At 41.0% G+C, this 18676-nt stretch overlaps 1 protein-coding gene across 1 annotated transcript in view; it reads left to right on the top strand.

The window, feature by feature from the left end:
* Positions 1–10807: 10807 nt before the first annotated feature.
* Positions 10808–18676, top strand: part of LOC106593831 (uncharacterized) — a 41449-nt gene continuing 33580 nt past the window's right edge. The window contains exon 1 of the mRNA XM_082969602.1: positions 10808–12252. Within this exon, the coding sequence (XP_082825728.1) occupies positions 11826–12252 (427 nt within the window). The 5' untranslated portion in view covers positions 10808–11825. The remainder of the gene's footprint in view (positions 12253–18676) is intronic.

Raw genomic sequence — 18676 nt, 5'->3', positions numbered from 1 at the left:
TAGTGTCCGTCAATTTCTTACTCTGATATTTAGAACCTAACACCACAAATCATATTGTTTTATGAATTCTTACAACAACAAAAAAATAGGCCTGTTTTAGATTTTTCATCTGGAGACCTGATCATGTGTAAAATCATATTAAATATTTTAAAATGTATTTCGTTTTGATTATGAACTTTAATGCAATCCGATGTTGTTCATTATATTATTTGGATATTGCTAAATGTAAATAAATTATTATAGAAATCTAACCTTGAAATTTGATATGATTTGGCTTTTGCTAAATGAATTTGACTGGATATATGATTTGGATATTGTGTGTGTGTATATATATATTAAAATAACATCAAATTGATCAGAAATACAGTGTAGTCATTGTTAATGTTGTAAATGACTATTGTAGCTGGAAACGGGTGATTTTTAATGGAATATCTATATAGGCGTACAGAGGCCTGTTCTCAGCAACCATCACTCCTGTGTTCCAATGGCACGTTGTTAGCTTATCCAAGTTTATAATTTTAAAGGGCTAATTGATCATTAGAAAACCATTTAGCAATTATGTTAGCTCAGCTGAAAACGGTTGTTCTGATTAAAGAAGCAATAAACCTGGCCTTCTATAGACTAGTTGAGTTTCTGGAGCATCAGCATTTGTGGGTTCTATTACAGGCTCAAAATGGCCAGAAACAAAGACCTTTCTTCTGAAACTCGTCAGTCTATTCTTGTTCTGAGAAATTAAGGCTATTCCATGGGAGAACTTGCCAAGAAACTGAAGATCTCGTACAACACTGTGTACTACTCCCTTCACAGAACAGCTCAAACTGGCTCTAACCAGAATAGAAAGAGGAGCGGGAGGCCCCGGTGCACAACTGAGCAAGAGGACAAGTACATTAGAGGGTCTAGTTTGAGAAACAGACACCTCAAAAGTCCTCAACTGGCAGCTTCATTAAATAGTACCCGCAAAACACCAGTCTCAACGTCAACAGTGAAGAGGCGACTCCGGGATGCTGGCCTTCTAGGCAGAGTCCCTCTGTCCAGTATCTGTGACCTTTTGCATATCTTAATCTTTTCTTTTTATTGGCCAGTCTGAGATATGGCTTTTTCTTTGCAACTCTGCTTAAAAGGTATCAATGTTCACAAAATCAGATTCAATATATTAAAATGTGTATTTCGTTATGATTATGAACTTTAATGCAATCCGATTTTGTTCATTATATTATTTGGATATTGCTAAATGTAAATTATTATATAGATGAATGGAATTTAGCCTTTCTTAGTTCTATCCTTGAAACCTCTTGAATTTGATATATGATTTTGGCTTTTGCTAAATTAATTTGATTGGATATATGATTTGGATATTGTGTGTATATATATTAAGTGCATTCGCAAAGTATTCAGACCCCTTCGCTCTGTCCACATTCTGTTACATTATGGCCTTATTCTAAAATGGGATAAATAAAAACATTTCCGCATCAATCTACACACAATACCCCATAATGACATCACAATACCCTATAATGACATCACAATACCCCATAATGACAAAGCGAAAACAGGTTTTTAGAAAACAGAAATACCTTATTTACATTAGTATTCAGACCCTTTGCTTTGAAACTCGAAATTAAGCTCAGGTGCATCCTGTTTCCATTTATCATCCTTTGGGATGTTTTTACAACTTGATTGGAGTCCACCTGTGGTAAATTTAATTGATTGGACATGATTTGGAAAGGCACACACCTGTCCATATAAGGTTCCACAGTTGACAGTGCATGTTAGAGCAAAAACCAAGCCATGAGGTCGAAGGAATTGTCCGTAGAGCTCAGAGACAGGATTGTGTTGAGGACAAGATCTGGAGAAGGGTACCAAAAAATGTCTGCAGCATTGAAGGCCCCCAAGAACACAGTGGCCTCCATCATTCTTAAATGGAAGACTCTACCTAGAGCTGCCAAGCTGAGCAATCGGGGGAGAAGAGCCTTGGTCAGGGAGGTGACCAAAACCCCGATGGTCACTCTGACAGAGCTCTAGAGTTCCTCTGTGGAGATGGGCGACCTGGCACTATCCCTACGGTGAAGCATGGTGGTGGCAACATCATGCTGTCTGGATTTTTTTTAAGTGGCAGGGAGACTAGTCAGGATCGAGACAAAGATAAACGGAGCAAAGTGCAGAGAGATCCTTGATAACCTGCTCCAGAGCTCTCAGGACCTCACACTGGGGCGAAGGTTCACCTTCCAACAGGACAACAACCCTAAGCACACAGCCAAGACAACGCAGGAGTGACTTCGGGACGAGTCTCTGAATGTCCTTGAGTTGCCCAGACTTGAACCCGATCGAACATCTTTGAATCCTACCTGACCGAGTTTGAGAGGATCTGCAGAAAAGAAACTGACAAACTCCCCAAATACAGGTGTGCCAAGCTTGTTGCAACATACCCAAGAAGACTCGAGGCTGTAATCGCTACCAAATGTGCTTCAAAAAAGTACTGAACAAAGGGTCTGAATACTTCTGTAAATGTGATATTTCTGTTTTTAATTTTTATGCATTTGCAAACATTTCTTAAAACCTGTTTTTGCTTTGTCATTAGGGGGTATTGTGTGTAGATTGATGAGAAAAAAACAATTTAATAGATTTTAGAATAAGGCTGTAACGTAACAAAATGTTGAAAAAGTCAAGGGTTCTGAATACTTTCCGAATGCACTGTATATATTAGGGATGCACAATATATCGGTAAGCATATCAGAATCGGACGATTATAGCTAATAATGCCAACATCGGCATCAGCCCGGTGTCTGGTTTAACGCCGATGTGCAAAACCGATGTCAAAGCTGACGTGCATACCTATATAACGTAGGTAGATGACGTAATGACGCCACGAAAAATACAGTGCTACATGTCTGCTGTGTGGATCTATTTTTAAGTTTCAAAGGAAGATAACAAAAAGGCCAAATGCAATGTTTGTGCTGCTATTATTTCCAGAGGAGAGGAGAAAGGGAAATCTTTCAATACCACAAACCTAATTACTCATTTGGAAATGTATCACCCCCAGACGTTCAGCGGCTACCTAGAATAAAAGCAGTTCCAACAACTAAAGAAGTTGAAGTCGAACTGTCATTTGAAAGGGTAAGAAAATTTCAGTCAGACAACACAAAGGTGAAATCCACTAATGCCATTAGTGTATGTTAGCTAGATACATAGTTGTCTCTGTATCAAAGATAAAAGATAAAGGTAAACGCAGCCACCGCTAGCTAGCCAACTCTACAGCTAGCAGTACTGTATCATTTTCAGTCAATAAGATTTTTGCAACGTAAGCTTAACTTTCTGAACTTTCGAGTTGTGTAGTCCACTTGTGTAGCTAGCAGGACTAACTTTGTGTTAGCTAGCCAACGTTTAATTACTTCTGCGTTATGAAAGTAACTAGACACGGACACGAATGATCCATTGGTAGTTTGTTGTAACCAAGTATTGGTGCTAACATTGTGTATTGGTGCTAACCGTGTGTTATTGGATGCTAGCATTCTAGTTAGCTACGGCGTCATAGGACACGGTGCACTGGGTGGGTTTCACGGAAGAATACTGTACCAAGTTATCTAGCTGAATAAATGAAGTTTGAGCCTATTCCTGGAAACATTGAACCAGTGTAGTTTACATCAATTATAATTTCTAAAGTGGAAGTTGGAAAAGATATATTTGAGTGTTTCAGTGAATGGTTAGTGAGGGAGGCCCTGCTCTCTCGCTTCCCCAGTTGTTTAGTTAATTTTCATTCCAATCTCCTTTGCATTAGCGTAGCCTCTCCTGTAGCCTGTCAACTATGTGTCTGTCTATCCCTGTTCTCTCCTCTCTGCACAGGCCACACAAACGCTTCACACCGCATGGCTGCTGCCACTCTAACCTGGTGGTCCCAGCGCGCACGACCCACGTGGAGTTCCAGGTCTCCGGCAGCCTCTGGAACTGCCGGTCTGCGGCCAACAAGGCAGAGTTCATCTCAGCCTATGCTACCCTCCAGTCCATCGAGTTCTTGGCGCTGACGGAAACATGGATTACCACAGAAAACACTGCTACTCCTACTGCTCTCTCCTCGTCTGACCAAGAGTTCTCGCATACCACGAGAGCATCTGGTCAGGGGGGTGGTGGCACTGGAATCCTCTTCTCTCCCAAGAGAACATTCTCTCTTTCTCCCCTGACCCATCTGTCTATCTCCTCCTTTGAATTCCATGCTGTCACAGTCACTAGCACATTCAAGCTTAACATCCTTATCATTTATCGCCCTCCAGGTTCCCTTGGAGAGTTCATCAATGAGCTTGACGCCTTGATAAGTTCCTTTCCTGAGGATGGCTCACCCCTCACAATTCTGGGTGACCTCCCTACGTCTACCTTTGACTCATTTCTCTCTGCCTCCTTTCCACTCCTCTCCTCTTTTGACCTCACCCTCTCACCGTCCCCCCCTACTCACAAGGCAGGCAATACGCTTGACCTCATCTTTTCTGGATGCTGTTCTTCTACTAATCTCACTGCAACTCCCCTCCAAGTCTCCGACCACTACCTTGTATCCTTTTCCCTCTCGCTCTCATCCAACACTACTCACTCTGCCCCTACTCAGATGGTATTGCGCCGTCGCAACCTTCGCTCTCTCACTCCTGCTACTCTCTCCTCTTCCATCCTATCATCTCTTCCCTCTGCTCAATCCTTCTCCAACCAATCTCCTGATTCTACCTCCTCAACCCTCCTCTCCTACCTTTCTGCATCCTTTGACTCTCTATGTCCCCTATCATCCTGGCCGGCTCGGTCCTCCCCTCCTGCTCCGTGGCTTAACGACTCATTGCAAGCTCACGGAACAGGGCTCCGGGCAGCCGAGCGGAAATGGAGGAAAACTAGCCTCCCTGCGGACCTGGCATCTTTTCACTCCCTCCTCTCCATATTTTCTTCCTCTGTTTCTGCTGCTAAAGCCACTTTCTACCACTCTAAATTCCAAGCATCTGCCTCTAACCCTAGGAAGCTCTTTGCCACCTTCTCCTCCCTCCTGAATCCTCCTCCCCCTCCCCCCTCCTCCCTCTCTGTGGATGACTTTGTCAACCATTTTGAAAAGAAGGTTGACGACATCCGACCGCTGGTCCTGCTCACATTGCCCTACCCTATGCTTTGACCTCTTTCTCCCCTCTCTCTTCAGATGAAATCTTGCGACTTGTGACGGCCGGCCGCCCAACAACCTGCCCGCTTGACCCTATCCCCTCCTCTCTTCTCCAGACCATTTCCGGAGACCTTCTCCTTTACCTCATCTCGCTCATCAACTCATCCTTGACCGCTGGCTACGTCCCTTCCGTCTTCAAGAGAGCGAGAGTTGCACCCCTTCTCAAAAAACCTACACTCGATCCATCCAATGTCAACAACTACAGACCAGTATCCCTTCTTTCTTTTCTCTCCAAAACTCTTGAGCGTGCCGTCCTTGGCCAGTTCTCTTGTTATCTCTCTCAGAATGACCTTCTTGATCCAAATCAGTCAGGTTTCAAGACTGGTCATTCAACTGAGACTGCTCTTCTCTGTGTCACGGAGGCTCTCCGCACTGCTAAAGCTAACTCTCTCTCCTCTGCTCTCATCCTTCTAGACCTATCTGCTGCCTTTGATACTGTGAACCATCAGATCCTCCTCTCCACCCTCTCCGAGTTGGGCATCTCCGGCGCGGCTCACTCTTGGATTGCGTCCTACCTGACAGGTCGCTCCTACCAGGTGGCGTGGCGAGAATCTGTCTCTGCACCACGTGCTCTCACCACTGGTGTCCCCCAGGGCTCAGTTCTAGGCCCTCTCCTATTCTCACTATACACCAAGTCACTTAGCTCTGTCATATCCTCACATGGTCTCTCCTATCATTGCTACGCAGACGACACACAATTAATCTTCTCCTTTCCCCCTTCTGATAACCAGGTGACGAATCGCATCTCTGCATGTCTGGCAGACATATCAGTGTGGATGACGGATCACCACCTCAAGCTGAACCTCGGCAAGACGGAGCTGCTCTTCCTCCCGGGGAAGGACTGCCCGTTCCATGATCTCGCCATCACGGTTGACAACTCCATTGTGTCCTCCTCCCAGAGTGCTAAGAGCCTTGGCGTGACCCTGGACAACACCCTGTCGTTCTCTGCTAACATCAAGGCGGTGACCCGATCCTGTAGGTACATGCTCTACAACATTCGCAGAGTACGACCCTGCCTCACACAGGAAGCGGCGCAGGTCCTAATCCAGGCACTTGTCATCTCCCGTCTGGATTACTGCAACTTGCTGTTGGCGGGGCTCCCTGCCTGTGCCACTAAACCCCTACAACTCATCCAGAACGCCGCAGCCTGTCTGGTGTTCAACCTTCCCAAGTTCTCTCACGTCACCCTGCTCCTCCGCACACTCCACTGGCTTCCAGTTGAAGCTCGCATCTGCTACAAGACCATGGTGCTTGCCTACGGAGCTGTGAAGGAAACGGCACCTCCGTACCTTCAGGCTCTGATCAGTCCCTACACCTAAAGAAGGGCATTGCGTTCATCCACCTCTGGCCTGCTCGCCGACCTACCTCTGCGGAAGCATACAGTGCCTTGCGAAAGTATTCGAATAATTTTGCACGGCCAATTTTTCCGTTTTTTATTTGTTAAAAAAGTTTGAAATATCCAATAAATTTCGTTCCACTTCATAATTGTGTCCCACTTGTTGTTGATTCTTCACAAAAAATTACAGTTTTATATCTTTATGTTTGAAGCCTGAAATGTGGCAAAAGGTCGAAAAGTTCAAGGGGGCCGAATACTTTCCGAATACTTTCGCAAGGCACTGTAGTTCCCGCTCAGCCCAGTCAAAACTGTTCGCTGCTCTGGCACCCCAATGGTGGAACAAGCTCCCTCACGACTTCAGGACAGCGGAGTCAATCACCACCTTCCGGAGACACCTGAAACCCCACCTCTTTAAGGAATACCTGGGATAGGATTAAGTATTCCTTCTAACCCTCCCTCCCTACCCTCCCCCCCCAAAAAAGATATAGATGTACTATTGTAAAGTGGTTGTTCCACTGGATATCATATGGTGAATGCACCAATTTGTAAGTCGCTCTGGATAAGAGCGTCTGCTAAATGACGTAAATGTAAATGTAAATAATGGAATTCATTGCCCTTGACAATCAACCATTCTCTGTCATGGAAGATGTTTGCTTTCGCCGACTGGTCGAGCACCTCAAACCGCAGTACACACTACCAAGTAGAAGCTATTTTTCAGATGTTGCCCTACCGGTGTTACACAGTATTATTGAAACACATCCATGAGCTACTTGCTATGGGTGTCACTGTTATTAGCTTCGCGACTGACATTTGGACCAGGGATGTCAGCCCCATGAGCATGCTGCACAGTGGGTTGACGAGGATTTCGTACTTAGGAAAGCTGGTTCTCATACCGCTGCTGCATTTGAGAACATGTTTGAAACTTGGAAACATGAACACATTCCTAGCGCCATTCGAACAACTGACTCGAGAAATAAGCTCATCAACTGCATCTGCAGCAGACGTGATATCCTCTGTCATGAAACGCTCAACCAAACTGCCGACCGTGGAGTTTTATTTGAATTTTTTTTCACATTTAATTTAACCTTTTTTTAACTAGGCAAGTCAGTTAAGAACAAATTCTTATTTACAATGACGGCCTACCAAAAGGCAAAAGGCCTCCTGCGGGGACGGGGGCTGGGATTAAAAATACAAAAATTAAAAATTTATATAAATATAGGACAAAACACACATCACGAAAAGAGAGACAACACAACACTACATAAAGAGAGACAACACTACATAAAGAGAGACAACACTACATAAAGAGACACAACACAACACTACATAAAGAGAGACCTAAGAAAACAACATAGCAGGGCAGCAACACATGACAACACAGCATGGTAGCAACACAGCATGGCAACAACACATGACAACACAGCATGGCAGCAACACAACATGGTAGCAGCACAACATGACAGCAGCACAAATCATGGTACAAACATTATTGGGCACAGACAAGAGCACAAAGGGCAAGAAGGTAGAGGGAGAAGGTAGAGGATTAAAACTTGCAAAAGTACTCTACTAGAGGCTGTGAACAAGCGATTCGGTGGCATTGTCTCTGAGCCTCTTTACTGTGTCGCCACCGTGCTCGATGCTAGGTACAAGGACCGCTACTTCAATGCAGACAAGAAAGAGGCTTAACGTGAAATGTTAGACACAGCTGGACAAGATGGAAACGGACACAGTGACAGTGCGCACCGAGGAAGAGGACCCACGACAGACAGAGCTGAAACTTCACTGCTTGACATGTATGATGAAATCCTTGTTGAGAATGAAATGACTGAACAATTGAAAAACGAAACAGCATAGCACATAAGTGAAAGAAATAGGTTTTGATTATGTTTTACTGGTAATGGGAACATACGTAAATGCCAACAAAATAACTTTTTGGTCAGTCTGTGTGTGTGTATGTGTGTGTGTTTCAACTATTTTACTGTACTAGAATGCTTAAAAGGCAGCAAAAATTTTAAATATCAGTTATCGCTATCGGCCAAAAATGTAATATCGATGCATCCCTAGTATATAGGTCATTTTGTAGTTTTGATGTCTTCACTATTATTCTACAATGTAGAAAATAGTAAAAATAAAGAAAAACTGAATGAGTACATGTGTCCAAACTTTTGACTGGTACTGTATATATGGGTATATATGTATTCTAACACCATGTATATAGCTAGTGGCTCATTTGAATAGCATTGTTAATATTAACTGTTTATTTGACTGATTGTGTAGTAGATGTAAAGTTTGTTTTAAATTAATCAAAAACGAATAAATTAACATATGTTTCTCTTTGTACGCCTCAATATAATATCAGGGGCGAAACTCTGATATCAACTTTGGAGGGGACAATTACATGAAATTTTCTCAAGAGCAATTCCTGAGGGGGACACCAAAAGTAGTGCTGTAACACATAGCCTACATTGTAATATGGTAAATGTATATTGAGGAACCAAAGAAATAAGGTGTTTGCCGTACTCCTAACTACCGGTACCCAAAACTACACAACTAATCACAACAGCAATACCATTGCCTTTAACAAATCTTAGTTCAGTCACCAGTTTAAGTTGAGAGTGGGGGTATCCATGGCATTTTCCAATTATGTTCCTATTTTACAAGTCAAAAAAATGGAGAACCTTTCATAATATTGCCAAACAAAGACTCAACAAACTTACCTGAGACTCCCTGTTTCTGCCAGTCTGTCCCTGCATATCTGTCCCCAACTCTGCTGTCTGTGTGCCATCTGTTGCCTGCTCTGCCTAATGACATCATTGTGAAACATTTCCATTAGAATTTCATTTCTTTCTTATGAACATTTTATCAACTAGTCTTTGAGATATTAGGCTACTAGGGTTCTTACTTTGCGTTTTGGTGTACTGAAAAATACTCTGATGTCCGTCTTTTATTTTTCTGCCATTTTTCTACCTGGCTGGCTGGCTGGCTACACACACAGTGTGTAGGTTATTTACAGTAGGAGATGGGCTTCTATCATCTTCAATCATTCTATTTGGGCTTAGATCTAAAAGGTAGCTAGCAAATGTGAAACGGATTAAAATGACAAGAGTTGACAGCTGTATGAGTTCACCATTTACACAATATATGCTGCAACCTTTTGTAATTTTAATAGTTTGTTTCATATTGGCTGGCTTCCAACAATAGCTGAATTTGCAAAGCTAGCGAGCACCAATTCAGTTTCAGTGGTGTTTGCTATAATCTTTGCTACCCGGGTTAAATAAAGGTGAAATAAAATAAATAAATAAAAGTTCACTTGCGACAATTTAGCTTTTGCAACGAGACCATTAAATATATTTAAGACAATGGTAGAAGAGAGTGTAGTTCTGTTCAGTTTGGATTTCAGTTTATCGCTAACCTTATCACAGGGACTTTGAAGCACTAACTTACATCATCTGCATGCTGATTCCATCTTTGACGAGGCCACATAAATGGAATAGGTACTAGCTAGCTTAATAGTTAATATTTGCGCGCTAGCTCTGCATATTCAGCTAGTGTGTGTGCGCGATTGACTGGATGAACCTCCCGTCAGTTACGTGCATTGAGTGCCTTTCAGACAGTAGATACGACCTCTCTGTTACCTAGCAAGCTAAGGAACTGGCAGTGGATCAAACCATTGTGAGGCAAAGGGTGGGGGGTTGCAATCTTTTGAAACTTAAAAACGCGCTATTAAGTGTCTATAATCAGCACAATTGCTTTCATTGCGTATTATTAATATTATTTAAATGACATAGTTATGTTTCAGTGATATATTGGGGGGGACAAATCATATTTTTCCCAGGATGGGGGGGTCGTGTCCCCCCCGCCCCCCCGGGATTTCCGCCCCTGTATAATATTACACTTTATTGAAAGAAATGAAAATTAAATAAAAGATTTTCTTCAAGTGCGTTACCCGGTCTTTCAGGCAATGCTGCCAGTGTGATGTATAATCTGGTGGACATGACAGCTTCTTTACAACAACAAGGTTGTCACTAGTTACTACAGCCTGAAAGGTTAGGTAAATGTCTTGAGGGTCTAGCCTCCCAAAATACATGAAACAACACAAGTATGAAGTGACTATCATTATGGTACTCTTTATTGTGAATAAGAAAAACTGCTAAATCTAAACAGCAAAACCAAGGGTATTTGTATTTATTATGGATCCCCATTAGCTGTTGCCAAGGCAGCAGCTACTCTTCCTGGGGTGTGTAGCTAAAAGGCTAGCTAGTTAGCGGTCGTTATCCAGAGGGAGCTAAAAGGCTAGCTAGCAGTCATCAACCAGAGGGAACTAAAAGGCTAGCTAGCTAGCAGTCGTCATCCAGAGGGAGCTAAAAGGCCAGCTAGCAGTCATCAACCAGAGGGAGTTAAAGGGCTCGCTAGCTAACAGTCGTCATCCAGAGGGAGCTAAAAGGCTAGCTAGCTAGCAGTCGTCATCCAGAGGGAGCTAAAAGGCCAGCTAACAGTCATCAACCAGAGGGAGCTAAAAGGCTAGCTAGCAGTCGTCAACCAGTGGGAGTTAAAAGGCTAGCTAGCTAGCAGTCGTCATCCAGAGGACTGCTAGCCAGACGGATTAAATTTTTTTTACTTAAACACTCAGACATCATTTACAAACAAAGCATTTGTGTTTAGTGAGTCCGCTAGATGAGGCAGTAGGGATGACCAGGGATGTTCTCTTGATAAGTGTGTGAATTAGACCATTTTCCTGTCCTGCTAAGCATTTAAACATGTAATGAGTACTTTTGGGTGTCAGGGAAAATGTATGGAGTAATTTCCTTTAGGAATGTATTGAAGTACAAGTAAAAGTTGTCAAAAATAAGAATAGTAAAATACAGATACCCCCAAAACACGACTTAAGTAGAACTTTGAAGTATTTTTTTTACCTAAGTACTTTACACCACTGTGTGTAGCAAATGTAAAATATGTTTTGATTGTATACTCATTACAAATATGCACTAATCAATCAACTTCCCCACTCCAGTCCGCAGATGGCGATGTGAGTCTTTAAGGCGTTGCTACCAGCGTGACGTATAATCTAGTGGACGGGACGGGAAGTTGTCAGCCACCTCCGTAGCTTGTTAGCCGATATAGCCGAGACGTATTAGCTCTTTAGACTGTTTCGGTGTATATTGGTCCCTGTGTTTTAAACATACTTATTTCGTATAGCTAGTTTCCCCATTTAATTAAATATATACGTTGTTAAGTTAGTAGCTAGCTGGATTGCTAAATTAGCTTAGAACCAGGCTAGTCGTTAATGCTAACTAGCTAACATCCCCGACCATGAGCTCACTAAGCTACTCTCCTCCTGCTAAAGAAGAGGTCGGCTGGATGGAGAAAGAAGCTCTGGGACTGAACATTGTCGTGAAAGAAGAAGCGGAGGATGTTTCAGTAAAAGGAGAGGAAGAAGCTTTCAGAATGAAAGAGGAGGATGAGGAGGTTATCAGTATCACATTGGAAGAAGAGGCTGATAATGTTAGAATGAAAGAAGAGAAAGAAACTTTTAGAGTGAAAGATGAAGAGGGGATAGAGGCTGTCACAGTGGAAGAGGAGGTAGAAGCTTTCAGAATTAAAAAGGAGGAAGAGGAGGATGTTATAGTGAAAGAAGAGAAAGAACCTTTTGGGGTGTCAGAGGAGGCTTCCTTAAGAAAAGAGGAGGAGGAAGACGTTTTGGGAGTGGAAGAGGAGACTGAAGATCTGATTAATACCAGTGAGTACTGTCTTAAAAGCAGGGTCACAAACTGCCCTTGTTGAATTAATGTATCGTTTTAATATATGGCTCTGGGCCTCGCCATTGATTCATTGAACTTAGTTCATTGAACTTAGTTCAACTGTTGTACTCCATCAGAACCCAAAATATAAGCTTGTTTTACTCCATTGCTTGTAAACAATGGAATTGTAAATTAACACTATATATCCTCAAAACGTGGAGGTAGTTCCCTTTGTATTTATTAAGGATCCCTTTTAGGTTGTGCATTACAGCAGCTACTCTTCCTGGGGTTTATTATGGATCCCCATTAGTTCCTGCCAAGGCAGCAGCTGTTCTTCCTGGGGTTTATTATGGGTCCCCATTAGTTCCTGCCAAGGCAGCAGCTGTTCTTCCTGGGGTTTATTATGGATCCCCATTAGTTCCTGTCAAGGCAGCAGCTACTCTTCCTGTGGTTTATTATGGATCCCAATTAGTTCCTGCCAAGGCAGCAGCTGTTCTTCCTGGGGTTTATTATGGATCCCCATTAGTTCCTGTCAAGGCAGCAGCTACTCTTCCTGGGGTTTATTATGGATCCCCATTAGTTCCTGTCAAGGCAGCAGCTACTTTTCCTGGGGTTTATTATGGATCCCCATTAGTTCCTTCCAAGGCAGCAGCTACTCTTCCTGGGGTTTATTATGGATCCCCATTAGTTCCTTCCAAGGCAGCAGCTATTCTTCCTGGGGTTTATTATGGATCCCCATTAGTTCCTTCCAAGGCAGCAGCTATTCTTCCTGGTGTCCCGCTAAATTAAGGCAGTTATATATGATTTTTTTTTTTTTTTACATGACATTATATTTCATAATGCTTTTCACAACACATTAAGTGTGTTCCATCAGGCCACTACTCTACCACCACATATCTACAATACATAGTCCATGTGTAGGTGTGTAGTGTGCATATTATCATGTGCATGCATGTGTCTATGTGTCTCTTCACAGTCCCCACTGTTCCATAATGTGTATTTTTATCATTTTTTTCCCCAAATCTGATTCTACTGTACTTGTACTTGCATCAGTTACATGATTTGGAATAGAGTTCCATGTAGTCATGGCTCTATGTAGTACTGTGCGCCTCCCATATTCTGTTCTGTACCTGGGGATTGTGAAGAGACCTCTGGTGACATGTCTTGTGGGGTAGGCATGGGTGTCCGAGCTGTGTGCCAGTAGTTCAAACAGACAGCTCGGTACATTCAGCATGTCAACACTTCTTACAAAAACAAGTAGTGATGAAGTCAATCTCTCCTCCACCTTTAGCCATGAGAGATTGATATGCATATCATTAATGTTAGCTCTCCATGTACATCCAAGGGCCAGCTGTGCCGCCCTGTTCTGAGCCAATTTAAATGTTCCTAGGTCCCTCTTTGTTGCACCTGACCACACGACTGAACAGTAGACCAGGTGCAACAAAACTAGGGCCTGTAGGACCTGCCTTGTTGATAGTGTTGTTTAAGAAGGCAGAGCAGTGCTTTATTATGGACAGACTTCTCCCCATCTTAGCTACTGTTGTATCAACATGTTTTCACCATGACAGTTTACAATCCAGGGTTACTGATAACCTGAACCAGGTTGCAGGCACTGGTTACAGTTTGAGGCTTTTTCTTGAGTGGGCAGCTTGTTGATATTAAAGTCAATATTTAAATCATCAAGAAAATATACCTCTGTTAATATCACACACATAATCAAGCATTATTAGCCAGTAAAATACTACTTGGTTCTAAAAATACTTAAGTATCAAAAGTAAATGGAATGGCTAAAATATACATAACTATCAACAGTAAAAGTATTAAGCAAAGCAGATAGCACATTTTTCTTGTTTTAAAAATGTACAGATAAGCAGTGGCACACTCCGACACTCAGACATCATTTACAAACGAAGCATGTGTTTAGTGAGTCCTCCAGACCATAGGCAGTAGGGATGCCCACGTGTTCTCTTGATAAGTGTGTGAATTGGACCACTTTCCTGTCCTGCTAAGCGTTCAAAATGTAACGAGTACTTTTGGGTGTCAAGGAAAATGTATGTTGTAAAAAAGTACATTATTTTCTTAAGGGATGTTGTGAAGTAAAAGTAAAAGTTGTCCAAAAAAGAAATAAAGTACAGATGCCCCAAAAAAGGACTTAAGTAGTACTTTGAAGTATTTTTACTTAAGTACTTTACACCACTGGTTAGAGGGACATAAATTAGGTTACTTATATTGTGTCTGCCAACACCCATGGGATAATGTACATTTGCTGAAGCATTATGAGCTGGGCTTGGGTCATTGATAAGTTATTGTACTTAATGGCGCCGGGGAGGATGGTTGCCATTTTACGGGCTCCTAACCAATTGTGCTATTTTGTCATTTTTTAAAACTTATCTTTGAATGTATTTTGTACATGTTGTTGCTGCTACCGTTTCTTATGACCAAAAATAACTTCTGGATATCAGAACAGCGATTGCTCACCTCGAACTGAACAAAGATTTTTTCTTTAACAAGTCCGAGGCGAAGGATATACTGCAGATACCCGACCAGGCCTAAAGATGAGCCCTAAGATATACTGCTTTCTCGAGAACAAGCCCAAATCCCCGTCATTTGCGTGAAGAAAAGACGGAGAAAAAGGGGGGCGGAGGTCGGGCGAGTGAGTAAACCTACACTACCAACCGTTCTATTGGCCAACGTTGTTTGAAAACAAAACGCACGTATATCCTACCAACGGGACATTAAAAACTGTAATATTATGTTTCACCGTAGCTGAACAACGACATAGATAATATAGAGCTGGCTGGGTTTACTGTGCATCGGTAGGACAGAGAAGTTATGTCTGGTAAGACGAGGGCTGGGGGTGTGTGTCTATTTGTCAATAACAGCTGGTGCGCGATGTCTAATATTAAAGAAGTCTCAAGGTATTGCTCGCCTGAGGTGTGCAACGTGCAAAATTAAAGGGAACATTCATTAGGGTGAACCTGAGACATCAGATTAAAGGGAACCTATTCATTAGGCTGAACCTGAGACATCAGATTAAAGGGAACCTATTCATTAGGCTGAACCTGAGACATCAGATTAAAGGGAACCTATTCATTAGGCTGAACCTGAGACATCAGATTAAAGGGAACCTATTCATTAGGCTGAACCTGAGACATCAGATTAAAGGGAACCTATTCATTAGGCTGAACCTGAGACATCAGATTAAAGGGAATCTATTCATTAGGCTGAACCTGAGACATCAGATTAAAGGGAACCTATTCATTAGGCTGAACCTGAGACATCAGATTAAAGGGAACATTCATTAGGCTGAACCTGAGACATCAGATTAAAGGGAACCTATTCATTAGGCTGAACCTGAGACATCAGATTAAAGGGAACCTATTCATTAGGCTGAACCTGAGACATCAGATTAAAGGGAACATTCATTAGGCTGAACCTGAGACATCAGATTAAAGGGAACCTATTCATTAGGCTGAACCTGAGACATCAGATTAAAGGGAACCTATTCATTAGGCTGAACCTGAGACATCAGATTAAAGGGAATCTATTCATTAGGCTGAACCTGAGACATCAGATTGATACATCTAAAAGCGCTATAGAAATGTAATACAGTTGGGCTTCTTATTTAGAATGTTGAATATTGTCTTTATTCAATATGGTTCACATGGGGAAAAGGAAAGAGGAGTCTGAGGGTTGGCTTTATTCACTGTAATACATTAGAATAGAATAAGGCACCATGGTAGCTACTACATTAGAATAGAATAAGGCTCCAAGGTCGCTAATACATTAGAATAGAATAAGGCACCATGGTAGCTACTACATTAGAATAGAATAAGGCACCATGGTAGCTAATACATTAGAATAGAATAAGGCACCATGGTAGCTACTACATTAGAATAGAATAAGGCACCATGGTAGCTAATTCAATAGAATAGAATAAGGCTCCATGGTAGCTAATACATTATAATAATGCTCCATGGTAGCTAATACATTAGAATATAATAAGGCTCCATGGTAGCTAATACATTAGAATAGAATAAGGCTCCATGGTAGCTAATACATTAGAATAGAATAAGGCTCCATGGTAGCTAATACATTAGAATAGATTAAGGCTCCATGGTAGCTAATACATTAGAATAGAATAAGGCTCCATGGTAGCTAATACAATAGAATAGAATAAGGCACCATGGTAGATAATACATTAGAATAAGGCTCCATGGTAGCTAATACATTAGAATAGAATAAGGTCCATGGTAGCTAATACATTAGAATAGAATAAGGCTCCATGGTAGCTAATACATTAGAATAGAATAAGGTCCATGGTAGCTAATACATTAGAATAGAATAAGGCTCCATGGTAGCTAATACATTAGAATAGAATAAGGTCCATGGTAGCTAATACATTAGAATAGAATAAGGCTCCATGGTAGCTAATACATTAGAATAGAATAAGGCTCCAAGGTCGCTAATACATTAGAATAGAATAAGGCACCATGGTAGCTAATACATTAGAATAGAATAAGGCACCATGGTAGCTAATACATTAGAATAAGGCTCCATGGTAGCTAATACATTAGAATAGAATAAGGCACCATGGTAGCTAATACATTAGAATAGAATAAGGCACCATGGTAACTAATACATTAGAATAGAATAAGGTCCATGGTAGCTAATACATTAGAATAGAATAAGGCTCCATGGTAGCTAATACATTAGAATAGAATAAGGCTCCATGGTAGCTAATACATTAGAATAGAATAAGGTCCATGGTAGCTAATACATTAGAATAGAATAAGGTCCATGGTAGCTAATACATTAGAATAGAATAAGGTCCATGGTAGGTAATACATTAGAATAGAATAAGGCTCCATGGTAGCTAATACATTAGAATAGAATAAGGTCCATGGTAGCTAATACATTATAATATAATAAGGCTCCAAGGTAGCTAATACATTAGAATATAATAAGGCTCCATGGTAGCTAATACATTAGAATAGAATAAGGTCCATGGTAGCTAATACATTAGAATATAATAAGGCTCCATGGTAGCTAATACATTAGAATATAATAAGGCTCCATGGTAGCTAATACATTAGAATATAATAAGGCTCCATGGTAGCTAATACATTAGAATAGAATAAGGCACCATGGTAGCTAATACATTAGAATAGAATAAGGCTCCATGGTAGCTAATACATTATAATAGAATAAGGCACCATGGTAGCTAATACATTAGAATAGAATAAGGTCCATGGTAGCTAATACATTAGAATAGAATAAGGCTCCATGGTAGCTAATACATTAGAATAGAATAAGGCTCCATGGTAGCTAATACATTAGAATAGAATAAGGTCCATGGTAGCTAATACATTAGAATAGAATAAGGTCCATGGTAGCTAATACATTAGAATAGAATAAGGCTCCATGGTAGCTAATACATTAGAATAGAATAAGGCTCCATGGTAGCTAATACATTAGAATAAGGCTCCATGGTAGCTAATACATTAGAATAGAATAAGGCTCCAAGGTCGCTAATACAGTAGAATAGAATAAGATACCAATGTTGAAATATGAGTAGATTAAAATAATATGAATTAATGATATAAAATGACTCAATGAGACAAACCTTTCACAATATAATGGACTATGAATTACTGCAAATAGAGATGGTGGTACACAATAACACAGCCCCTCAATATAGTTTAAATAGAGATGGTGGTACACACTAACACATCCCCTCAATATAATTTAAATAGAGATGGTGGTACACACTAACACAGCCCCTCAATATAGTTTAAATAAAGATGGTGGTACACACTAACACAGCCCCTCAATATAGTTTAAATAGAGATGGTGGTACACACTAACACAGCCCCTCAATATAATTTAAATAGAGATGGTGGTACACACTAACACAGCCCCTCAATATAGTTTAAATAGAGATGGTGGTACACACTAACACAGCCCCTCAATATAATTAAAATAATCCACAATATGATTAAAACGAGTTATGAAATCATAGATCCAAAATAAAACATGTTCTCAATTAATATCATCAATAGAATATCAGAAACCTGTTCCTAGAAAAGCGTCAGTGATATACAGTGCATTCAGAAAGTATTCAGACCCTTTGACTTTTTCCACATTTTGTTACGTTACAGCTTTATTCTATACATGTATCCTATACTGACTAGTCTATTTATCTGTTAGGTCTAATACATGTATCCTGTACTGACTAGTCTATTTATCCATTAGGTCTAATACATGTATCCTATACTGACTAGTCTATTTATCCATTAGGTCTAATGCATGCATAACAACCATAAAGTTAAATAGTGTTTTTATTGGCCTATAAATCACAACAGCCACTCTTTATTAGTTATTGAGGGATCTATTCTGGATTAAACCTCATAGGAAGACAGT

Source organism: Salmo salar, chromosome 02 (assembly GCF_965601325.2).
Source record: "Salmo salar chromosome 02, fSalSal1, whole genome shotgun sequence".
Taxonomy (NCBI): Eukaryota; Metazoa; Chordata; class Actinopteri; order Salmoniformes; family Salmonidae; genus Salmo; species Salmo salar.
The sequence above is the reverse complement of the archived record's forward strand: the minus strand, read 5'-3'. Positions and strand labels throughout refer to the sequence as shown.